Source organism: Bos grunniens, chromosome 24 (assembly GCF_055505025.1).
Source record: "Bos grunniens cultivar Pamir isolate PY7600 chromosome 24, Bosgru_T2T1.0, whole genome shotgun sequence".
Taxonomy (NCBI): Eukaryota; Metazoa; Chordata; class Mammalia; order Artiodactyla; family Bovidae; genus Bos; species Bos grunniens.
The window spans coordinates 42,593,897-42,605,184 of NC_141188.1; the positions used below are offsets into that span (position 1 = coordinate 42,593,897).

Consider the following 11,288-nt stretch of genomic DNA (forward strand, 5'->3'; position numbering starts at 1 on the left):
CTGTGATGGTGACCCAGACCCACCACCTGCCTCTCCTCTTCCTACAGGAATGGGGGCGGCCGCAGTGGGACCTTCTGTGCCATCAGCATCGTCTGCGAGATGCTCCGGCACCAGCGAACGGTGGATGTCTTCCATGCCGTGAAGACGCTGAGGAACAACAAGCCCAATATGGTGGACCTGCTGGTAGGCCCCGGTCCATCTATCGTCCCACTTGGAGTTGGGGGGGTGATGAGGAGCCATCCCTGGTTAGCTCAGTCTGATCCCTGGTGGGAGAGGCTCGTGCTCACGGTGCATTCGCTGTGCTTGTCCGAGTTGTTCTCCTTTCTTCTCCCTTCCTCTTGCCTTTTCACCAGTAGGCTTCTCTCAACACATCTGACACGTAGAAATAGTTGAAACTCACAAGCGCACATTCTGATTAATTGCCATTCTCAGCAGCACCTTCCACATGTCTAAGCACTTCGTCTTCACAGAGAAGAAATAATCATAGCACATGAAATGCCAGATTTTCAAATTACAGATTTTATAAATAGCTTAATCACCTAATATTTATCAAAGCTGGGAATTGGAGTTTGACATCCGGACGATTGCATTTAATTACGGCGGGTATCTGAGGAGAGGATGAAAGAGGTGGAGAAACAAAGGACGAGGTGGAATGGTTTTCTTCGGGAATTTCGTGAAATCTCTTTATTGTGCAGAGCTGTTGAAATGCCGGCTGCTGTGACTCCAGAATAGGAGAACAGTTTAAAGGAGGAAGCTTTTCAATGAGGTTTTTGTATTTCTCTGTTAGTGGAGGACGGATCTGAAGGAGACAGGGGGATTAATCCCAAGGTGGGGAGAGTGGCCTGGGATGGGGAGGGAAAAACAAGGTGGAGTCCCTGAGGAGCTTGGAAAGCTGCTATACATTGTAAATACCTTAACGGGACTAAAGAGGGAGTGGAGAGTCACGCTGAAGCTGAGGAAACAGCGATGGCCTCACCCATGATGGCCAGCTCCTGGGACCCACCCGAGCCCTGCTCAGCATCCAGGGCCATCTGCTTCCCCCACAGACGTGCTGGGTGCTTCATGAGCTGTTCTAGTTTCCAGATGCATGTGCTGCCCTGGGAATTTAACAAACAGGAACCTCTTTGGCCAGGTGCAGACTCTCAAAACCATCAGCAATTACCATGTTGGCTTCTGCGAAAAAAGGGCTGTACCCCCCACACCACTACTCCCCACCCTCCCCTGGGTGGTTGTTGTTCAGTCACTAAGTTGTGTCCGACCCTTTGTGACCCCATGGACTGCAGCACGCCAGGCTTCCCTGTCCTTCACTATCTCCCAGAGTTTGTGCAAACTCATATCCGCTGAGTCGGTGATGCTATCTAACCATCTCATCCTCTGTTGCCCCCTTCTCCTCCTGCCCTCAATCTTTCTCAGCATCAGGGTCTTTTCCAATGAGTCAGCTCTCATCAGGTGGCCAATGTTTTGGAGCTTCAGCATCAGTCCTTCCAATGAATATTCAGGGTTGATTTCCTTTAGGGTTGACTGCTTTGATCTTCCTACAGTCCAAGGGACTCTAAAGTGTCTTCTTCAGCACCACAATTCAAAAGCATCAATTCTTCGGTGCTCAGCCTTCTTTATGGTCCAACTCTCACATCCATACATGACTACTGGAAAAAACCATAGCTTTGACTATATGGTCCTTTGTCAGCAAAGTGATATCTCTGCTTTTTAACATGGTATCTAGGTTTGTCATAGCTTTTCTTCCAAGGAGCAAGCATCTTTTAATTTCATGGCTGCAATCTCTGTCCATAGTGATTTTGGAGCCCAAGAAAATAGAATCTGTCACTGTTTCCATTTTTTTCCCCCATCCTGCCCTGGGGATGTCCCTCAAACCTGCCTTCTACTCTCAGCTCTACTCATTCAAGTGAAGTGACCTCAGACAGATAACCTTGACATCGCCTTGGGCATGTCACTCTCCTGAGCCTGAGTTGTAACCAGGGATGATGTTGGTTTGTTGAGATCATCCCCTGTGACGACATGCATGAAAGTGTTTTGGAAGTGCCCCAGGTGAGAAAGCCCGTCCCTAAGACTGCAGGTGTCTACAGGGCACAGTGTGACCAGCAGCACACCTGATGCAGGTAAAAAAGCACCAGGTGCAAGCGAGGAGGCTTCAGGAGCAGGAGCATGTGTACACGTGGCACTTACAAGTGCCTTTCACACAGTCCAGACTTCACGTGGATGGGCCAGGTGCTGTGCCCAGACTTCACTGGTCAGAGGACCGTCTCACTCCCCGGGTTGTTGTTCAGTCACTAAGTCATGTCCGATGCTTTGTGACCCCATGGACTGACTGCAGCACACCAGGTTTCCCTGTCCTTCACTATCTCCCAGAGTTTGCTCAGACTCACATCCATTGAGTTGGGGATGCCATCTAACCACTCCTCGGGACCCCCCTGAATTTTAGAGTTCCCCCACCCAGAATTCTCCATCTTCTGGGCTGAGGGCAGTTAGAGGGGGCCCGAGTTTAGGACAGATAAGCAGATTGGCAGAGGCTGGAAACAAATGCATAAATGAAACCATTCTGAGACATCATTCGGTATTTAATGCCCTGATTCAGGGACAGGCATGTAGCTTCCAAACATTAGTTGGCATCTGAGTAAAGTGACCTTGACTTTTTAAAAAAAGTGTAATCCCCTTCTCACTGCAGCCTGACTTAAGCACATCGTTAGAAACAGACCCTTCCAGGTCTTTCCCTGAATGGTTCTGCTGAGCTTCCTTCACTCACGAGTTTTTTGGGCAGAAGCAGCGAGGCTTTTCCCAGATCCATGGTGCAGACTGCAGGATGGGGTGCTTTTCCATGAAGGCAGCTCCTGACTGCAGCCCACGTTCCCATCATAACCTGGGCGTTTCTCTATTCATGTGCGGTTCTGAGGGAGAAACAGGATTCTTGGATTCCCAGAACCCCAGAGATCCACACCAGTTTTATGATAAGCTCCACGGCTGAGAAATGTAAGAAAGTCCTGCAATTTCCTGAGGAAAATGTCTGATGAATCTGTCACGGTGCCTCCTGATGGGATAATAGAGCTTATCTGGTAACCAAAGGGAAAATGTCACGGTCCTCTTTTCAGTGGGCTTGAAGATTCTTGAGTTGAATCAGGGCTCTTGTCGCTGGCATATTTGTTTTTGCTGTGAGTATAGTTCCTGTTTAGTTTGGCACTCGTGTGTGTGTGTGTGTGTGTGTGTGTGTGTTGGCTGAGATAACTAATTCAGGTCAGGGTGATAAAACCTGGTACAGTTGTATTGGACATAAAAGATCACCCAAGACTTGAGTCTTTCCTAAGTAGAGAATGTGATACCAGTAGCTGAGAAGCTGGCTCCTAGCTGTCTCTTTGCAGGAGGAGGCTAGAGCCAGGGCACCCTAGAGCAGACCCCATGCTGGCCGCCAGGAGGCAGGCAGGTGGGCGTGGGGAGGCAGGAGGGCCAGGCCCCTCTGGGTCTGCTCATCCTTCCATTCAGACCCCAAAACATGCTGCCACAACCCCCATCCCCCAATCAGGGCAGGATGAATGTTCCGAGGGGATCAAAGTGGTCCCATCTCCATCTCCCCTTGAGGCTCTGATTATTTTTCAAAATTGTGTCTGAGTTAGAAACTTCCCCGTCCATTTTGAAGCATGGCACTTTCAAGGGAGAGTCAGAGGGCCTACGGATTTATTTCTTCAACTGCTTAGGTCTGGAGGCTCCAGGGAAAAGGCAGTAGATTGCCAGGAAGCAAAATCATTCTAACACAAGACTAGATGTCTTGATGGGCTTCCCTGGTGACACCATGGTAAAAGATCCAATGCCAATACAGAAGGCCCAGGTTCGATCCTGGGTCGGAAAGATCCCCTGGAGGAGGAAAGTGACAACCCACTCCAGTATTCTTGCCTGGGAGATCCCAAAGACAGAGGAGCCTGGCAGGTTACAGTCCATAGGGTTACAAAAGAGTCCAATAGGACTGATTGACTAAACAGCAGCAAGGTGTTCTGATGCAGCAGGGCCACTGGTTTTGTCTCCTGACCCCTCTTGCTGCCGAACTTCTCAGTGATCCACCTCTTCAGCCAGCCCCCAGCCCTCATCAAAGGCCTGGATCCCCGAGGGGCCTCCTGCCACAGTGCAGCCTGAGACTGGCGCTACTTAACTGGTCAGATGCAGACGGGGTCCCCCACGCTGAGCCACTTTGCCTCTCTTACGGTTGCTGGGAAACCAGCTGCTTCAACACACAGTCTGCTCTCACCTTTGCTTCTGCACTTGGCTTTGAAGTTCCCAGGTCTCTGTGTTAACAGAGAAACAGCCTTTAGGAGCCAGATCTTACCCGAGAAAGTTACTGTCCCCGGGAGGCAAGGGGAGCTCTGGCCAACATGCTGACCTGACACACTCACGTTGTGGAGTGGTTCCCTAGACCACGGTGATCAGCACAACTGTGGGCTCTCGGGGTGAGTGCAGCTGACTCTATGTGGTCAGAATGCTTGTGATCCGTGGTCAGCAAGTTTCAAGGGTACAGTTCCATATCATTAACTCTGGTCGCCGTGCTGTATGGTAGAGCTGTGGAATTCACTGCTCTTATAACTGAAAATTTGTACCCTCACCAGCATCACTCCACTTGCCCCTCCCCTGACAATGACAGTTTTAGTCTCTATCTCTATGATACTGACTTCTCTGTAATGGGACCTTTAAAAAATTCTGAGCCCCAGGCCCACCCCAGAGACTGATCCAGGTGACATGGACCTGGCTTCAGCAGCCGTGGGACAAGCGCCCCAGGTGACCTGATGTGCAACCGAGGATAAGAAAGTTCATGGGTGGTCTAGAAAGGCCCTCGGCCCATCCACACGTTGGATCAGCTGGGGCACTTCACAGATACAGGAGCCAGGCTGCGCCCCCGAAGATGGGGGTAGACAGAGCCTGTGTGATATGCCGCAGGTGAGAAACACAGCTCAGGAGGACGAGAGGCCAGTCCTGCAGTATGGCCACGGTGGTGGCGGGGCAGGCCAAGCCCACTTCCCATTTCTTCTCTTTACTGGACCCAAGAACAGGGATCTGAGCTGCTTCCAGGACCAGGGAAGGCAGTGGCCACAGGCCAATGGGTCTGACTAAAGAACCAGATGCACAGACAGCATGTGGCCTTGGAAAGGGAGAAAGTGCTTCAGACTCTTTCAAAGCTATACTGAGTGCAATGACCCATCCATCTATCATCAGAGACAGGCAGCTGCCCCCCAGGGGTCTCATAGGCTGGTCACCCAGTGCGACCCCCTGGGAACACTGATCCAAAGAGTCCCGCCTGAGGGTATTGGCACATGGGCCCACTTCCCCTCCTGGCAGGCATGTCGGGCAGAAGCGTTTTTCTGCTTGTCAGCAAAGATCCAGCTTAGACTGAAGCTGGTGTTCATTTCCAAAAGCAGGTGTGTGTGTGCAGGGGTGGGGAGGGGGAAACTCTGCCCCAGGTGAGTGCACAATCTCTTTGAAACTTCTCAGGCAACGTGGAGTGTTTGAAGTGACAGGCTGACTATGGGGCCATGTTCCGCAGACAAAGGCACTGTCCGGCCTTTGGGGGAGCCGCCTGCAGCCACCAAGGCCTCCCATGCCCTCCCTGAGGGCAGGGACTCTTACAGCGTGACCTCATGTGGGGTATCCTTTCAAGTTTCACTTTCTCCCTGTTTTGTGAGAGCAAGGGGCATCTGAAGTGAAGGTGGGGGCTTGAAGAGGAGTTGCCAGTTACTCTGGTTGCAGTCTAGCACAAAGATGCTCACGTCATCAGCTAATGTCACCCAGATTGGGAAATCCTGGGACCAAAGCATAAACGCCCTTTCTCCCCTGAAGCAGAGATGGTTCATGTGGCTTAATTATACTGTTCAAAAGAGAGAAAACCGCCAAAGATGGGCTGTATCTGGTGATCAAGTGTAATCAGGTTCCAAGTGGGAGGATTTCAGGTGTTTTTCGAGGTGCCTGGGGGAGGGGACCAGCAATTTGTGATCCTTCTGCTCATTCCCTGTACGGAACCAGTCATCACAGTCTGTGGAGCTAGCAGCCTATTTAGGAAGGATGAGATGAGAGAGACAACTCATTTTGAAAAACTGTAGTCATGCCTATGATGGGGCACCTTCAGTGATTCCCCCCCCAACAGCCGACCCTTGGGATGAACCCGAAACCCCTTCCTGGCTTCCTCGTTCACCTTTGACCCAAGGCAGCAGCCACGTGGCCCTTTAAGTGCATCTTACTATGTTAAGGATCAGCAGTAAAAGAGCTGCCTGCCAATCCAAGAGGCGTGGATTTGATTCCTGGATCGGGAAGATCCAGGAAATGGCAAGCCACTCCAGTATTTTTGCCTGGAGAATCCCATGGACAGAGGAGCCTGGTGGGCTACAGTCTATGGGGCCGTAGAGAGTTGGACACGACTGAGCAACTGAGCATGCATAACACTCTGTTAAGAAGACGGTCCCTAGTTGGCATTGAAACTAACTGCACAGCTAGCTTTGTACAAAATCATGTTTCTGCAAGAAGGAACTGATCTCTTAGGTTTCCACGAAAAAGAAAAAAGAATTGTCTGTGCGGTTCACAAAAACAGCAATGATTGGAGCTCGCCTTAGCCAGTGTCAGCCATGAGCTGACAGCATCAGGATTTTGAAATTCGAGTGATTTCTTGTAAATATTCTGAAAATAGAAGTATCAGATCCCAAAATAATAAATCCTAAAATGTGGATTGAAAGCTTGCGCAGGTGCTGGTCCGGGATCTGAGAAAGCTGCACTCAAGAGAAATGAGTTCACTGCCCCATTAAGAACTGGGATGTGGCTCCCAGGGGGCATCAGACGTTGCCCCCAGTGCCTGTCCCTGTTCTGCCATCTTTACCCGGGCAGCCTGCCAGGAGGACCACAGTCAGGAGGCCCCCAGGCTTTACCATTCAGACTGGGACACTTTTGAGAGCAAACAAGGCTTCAACTCTCCATTCCGCCAAGATAACAGGCATCAGTCAAGACTGTCCTGGGCAACCCAAGGCACTTAATATCCACCTCCCCCAGTCCACATGCTCCTCCTCCAGCTCCCCATCACCTGCCACCCCCTCACATCTCCCCTGAGAACTGCTGCTCCCCGCTCCACTGCACCCATGTTGGGGACCATTCGTGGGCCCCACTCAGCTCTGCCTCTTGGGGGCCCTTGGGTCCCTGTCTCATCCTCCTCATTGGACCATGGACTTCTCAGAGTCAGGGGCCAGGTCAAGGTACTTGGTATTTAAGAGGTGCTTAATAACTGTTCATAAACCAGAGGGAGTCCTGCTGACTGACAAAGGTAAAGCCAGGCCAGGCGTGAAGCCACGTTTATTCACTGAGCAAATCAGGAAGGCGCATCTCCAGCCTCCCTCCCAGTACACCTCTTGGCTTTCCCATAATTTGTCCTCAGGATGTTGATATAACAGGTGCACTTACACGTGTGGACAAGCAGATGTGTTCCAGTTGTCTGGAACTTTCCAAGAAGTCTCACAAGTGTAGATGTCAGAATATTTCTTTCATTGGCCTTGTGTGTAATATCTACAGTGAATACGTGTGTGGTCCAGGATTGTGACGTCCTAGCTCGTTTCTGATTCACCTCCTTCTCAGGTTGATTGCTTCCAATTAAAGCCCTAACTGGGGCTTCTGAGCAGTAAAGAATCTGCCTGCCAGTAGAGCAGGTGCAGGTTCGATCCCTGGGTCTGGAAGATCCACTGGAGAAGGAAACGGCAACCCACTCCAGTATTCTTGCCTGGACAGTCCCACGGACAGAGGAGCCTGGCGGGCTGCAGTCCGTGGGGTCACACAGAGTCAGACTTGACTGAGCACGCACTCACGCACAGCATCATTGCTTTCAGAGAAATGGGGCCCGCTGTGGCCGCGCTGATGTTCTGTCCCTTCTGTGTTCCAGGATCAGTACAAGTTCTGCTACGAGGTAGCCCTAGAGTACTTGAATACTGGCTGACGGCGTGAAGAGCCCCGCACACGAACCTTCCATCCTGCACAGCCAGGAAGTGCCACGGTGTTTGTGCCGATGAGATGAAGACAGCTCCATATGCTTATTTTGCTTTGCCTAATTGGCTCTTTTTAAAAAAGAGTCCAAGAAAAAAAAGTGTTTATAAAACTGCTTGCACTGCCCGATTCCCAATAGTGCTGTTGCCTGACCGAAACCCACCCACAGCACCCAGCGGTCCAACCCCGTCGTCCTGGGCACCGGCCCCTTCGAGCAGCGCGGACAGATGGTAAATTGAAGAGCACAATTATATTCTTATGAAGGAATTTGTACCTTTGGGGTATTATTTTGTGGCCCGTGAACGTTTCTTATTGTCACAGCTGAGTGTACATTTTCGTTCTGTGGAGAATGCTACCTGGCATTATGATAATATATTATTTTAGTTAATATTTGTATTTTAACATGTCGCATAATATATGTAGCTTTCCAAGACTAACAGATAAACGTATAATGAACCAAGAGATGTTGTATGAGTTGTTGTTTCTATCAGATTTGTATCGTTTCCGAGGGAAAAGCTCGGGAGGCGTTCGGTTCAGGAAGGCGGAGGTCAGCGATCAGGTTCACAGATCTGAAGTTCTTCAGTTCTTCCTGTGTGTTTATATTGTAAATATTTTTGATTTCATCAGATTATTTATTCATTAAAAGAAATTTTTGTGAAGCGCGGTGAGTGACAATCATTTTTATCCAGCCCTGGAAATCATTCACTGTATGATGCTACCTGTGTGAATTCTCAGCTCAATAAATAAAGACGTGTGAGCAGTGTGGTGTCTGCCTGGTGTCCTGACACCCCGCGGGGCAGCTCTGGTCACTCCTGGCCTCGGGCAGAGAAACCATGGCTGGTCTGCTGGATTGGAGCAGGTGGAGTTAGGATTTCGGAGAGATCTTTTGTCAGGGAGAAATCGAGACCCATCCTGAGCTGCTCCTCTGAGCCCCAGAGGCCACCGGCCAGTGAGCTCTGACCTGGCGGGCAGGCTCTGACAGGAGCTCTGGGCTGGACTCCAGAGTGGTGATTTTCTGAGCAGGAGGAGAAGCCTCTGCCTTTCTCTGGGGGATCATCTCCATCCTTTCCAGGCTTCATTCATGCCTGAGACTCACTGCCAGAACACTCTTTAGAGAGTGGCAGGACCAGAGTGCATTTGAGCCGGACACCACGCTGGACAGACGTTTCTTGCAGAAGGGACTGCAGCCTGAGGGCTCTGCTGGCCTCTGAAGGAGGAGGAAGCTGGGCGAGGTCACACACCGAGTGCAAGCTGAGCCCCAGCCTGTGTGACCCGTGGGTGACAGGGACAGTCCTTCGAGAACACCCGTCTGTGCTGAAAACTGCAGGGGCTTCCTCTAGTGGCAGCAGGTCCTTCCCCCCAATGGTAGGACTGGACATAGTTTGGAGCCATTGAGCCATCGGATAGCTGAGAGACTTGGTCACAAGAGACTGAGCAACGTGTCCAGAGTCACCCGGCCTGGTGGGTGCCGGCTGCCTGCAGGGCCCGGGGTAGGTAGGGGCAGCGTCCTAGCATCACACCTGTGTCATTTATACAGCACTCGGGGTAGGACCTGCCCAGGGGCTTCCCTGGTGGCTCAGCTGGTAAAGAATCTGCCTGCCAGTGCAAGAGAAGTAAGACGCGGGTTCGATCCCTGGGTCCGAAAGATCCCCTGGAGAAGGGAATGGCAACTCACTCCAGTATTCTTGCCTGGGAAATCCCATGGACAGAGGAGCCTGGTTGGGTACAGTCCAAGGGGTCGCAGAGTCAGACACGACTGAATGACTACCACAAGGTAGGACCTGCCCCTCCTGTGAGACAGGACACAGCCCACTGCCCGCTCTAGGCATCTCGGTGACTAAGACTGACAAGGTCAGAGGTTGTCCATCAAGGGCCCGAGGTTGACCCTGAATCTGAGACCTGCCGTCTTCTGCACTCTGAGTACACTGTCCCCTAGCCCCCTTGAAGGGGAAGGAAACCCATACGTGCTCGGGAAGTGCTAGCTGCCACCGATTGGGTCTGGACCAGATAACTCACTACCCAGGTCCCCCAGGTCCCCGTAGAAAGTGGCCTCTATGCATCACCACGCCAACCCTCTTGGACGAGCTCCTGAAAGATGAAAAGCCTCTTGCTGTCTACCTCTCTGGGATTCAGGAATGGGGACCATTCCCGTGTCCAGGGCGCCCTTGTACCAAGGCTGGGTTGTGAGAGAAGTGGTGCCCTTGGTCCTCTTGGACAAGGTCGTGGTGGTCTTTACTCCACGAAGCGTGGGAGGAGGAATCATTCCAGGAGGGCCCAAGATCATGGGTGTAGGAATGCTGTTAGCTCTTGGTCCCTCCCTTTTAGGTCAAAGCCGTCTCACCTGGGAGCAGTGGTTTCCACCAGACTTCTGAACCTGTTAGATTTTCACCCTCCTTTCGCTTGTCTTTAGCCCTTAGCAGAAATAGTGCTGGAGGAGCAGTGACGTTTGGAGACTGTTTCTCATCCCGTGAGGCGGGCTGCAGGGTCAGGATTCCTGCCGCTTTCTGGACACAGCAGAAGTCCCTGCCCTTTGCAGATGAAAGAGGCCGACCGCTCAACTGTGTCCCTTCTCTGTCTTCTCTCAGGACCCGGGGTCCCCCTCCCTGTGGCGTCCGGTGACAATGAGGTCCAGGTCCCTGACTTCTGATACGGTCCTGCTCAAGGACAGCCTCATCATAGCGTTGGGTCTGGGTGCTGTGGTGTCTGTAATGTGTAAACTTGGCCTCAGTGGACCGCGTTTCCCAGGATTCCATTCTCTGTGTTTCCAGGTAGGTGGCCCCCGGAGTCACCCAGTGCCTGATGCAGAGGCAGGAGTGAGGTGGCAGCTCTGCTGTTTTTACCCTCAGAGGCCCAGCAGTTGCCCCAAACTGACTGGGTGACCCCGCAGTGACTGGCACCCAGCATGAACTGCTCACCATCTGGATCCAAACCTATGCCTGTATGGTTAGGTTTTTCTCAGACCTCCCAGTTCTGGGTACCAAAATCAGCACCAGTTATCTACTGCTGATTAACAATCATCCCAAAATCCAAATGCTAAAAACACCAAAAAACAGTGATTATCTCATGCAGTTTCCATGGGTCAGAAATCCAGGAATGGCTTTGCTGGATGGTCCTGGCTCTAAGTTCACTCATGCAGAGACTGTCCAAGTGTTAGGTTAGGGCTGTGGTCATCTGAGAGCCTGCAGGGGACAGGGACCCGCTTCCAGGGTGGCCCCACACACCTGACAAGTTGGTGTAGGAGGCCCCAGTCCTCTCCACATGGGCCTCTTCACAGGCTGCTCTTG

The 11,288-nt window shown here is 51.6% G+C and overlaps 1 protein-coding gene across 5 annotated transcripts in view; it reads left to right on the forward strand.

The window, feature by feature from the left end:
• Positions 1–8,663, forward strand: part of PTPRM (protein tyrosine phosphatase receptor type M) — a 665,820-nt gene extending 657,157 nt beyond the window's left edge. For all 5 annotated transcript variants that reach the window (XM_086373135.1, XM_086373137.1, XM_086373136.1 and 2 more), the window contains 2 exons: positions 48–183; positions 7,904–8,663. In XM_086373135.1, the coding sequence (XP_086229261.1) occupies positions 48–183; positions 7,904–7,957 (190 nt within the window). In that variant the 3' untranslated portion in view covers positions 7,958–8,663. The remainder of the gene's footprint in view (positions 1–47; positions 184–7,903) is intronic.
• The last annotated feature ends 2,625 nt before the right edge of the window (positions 8,664–11,288 follow it).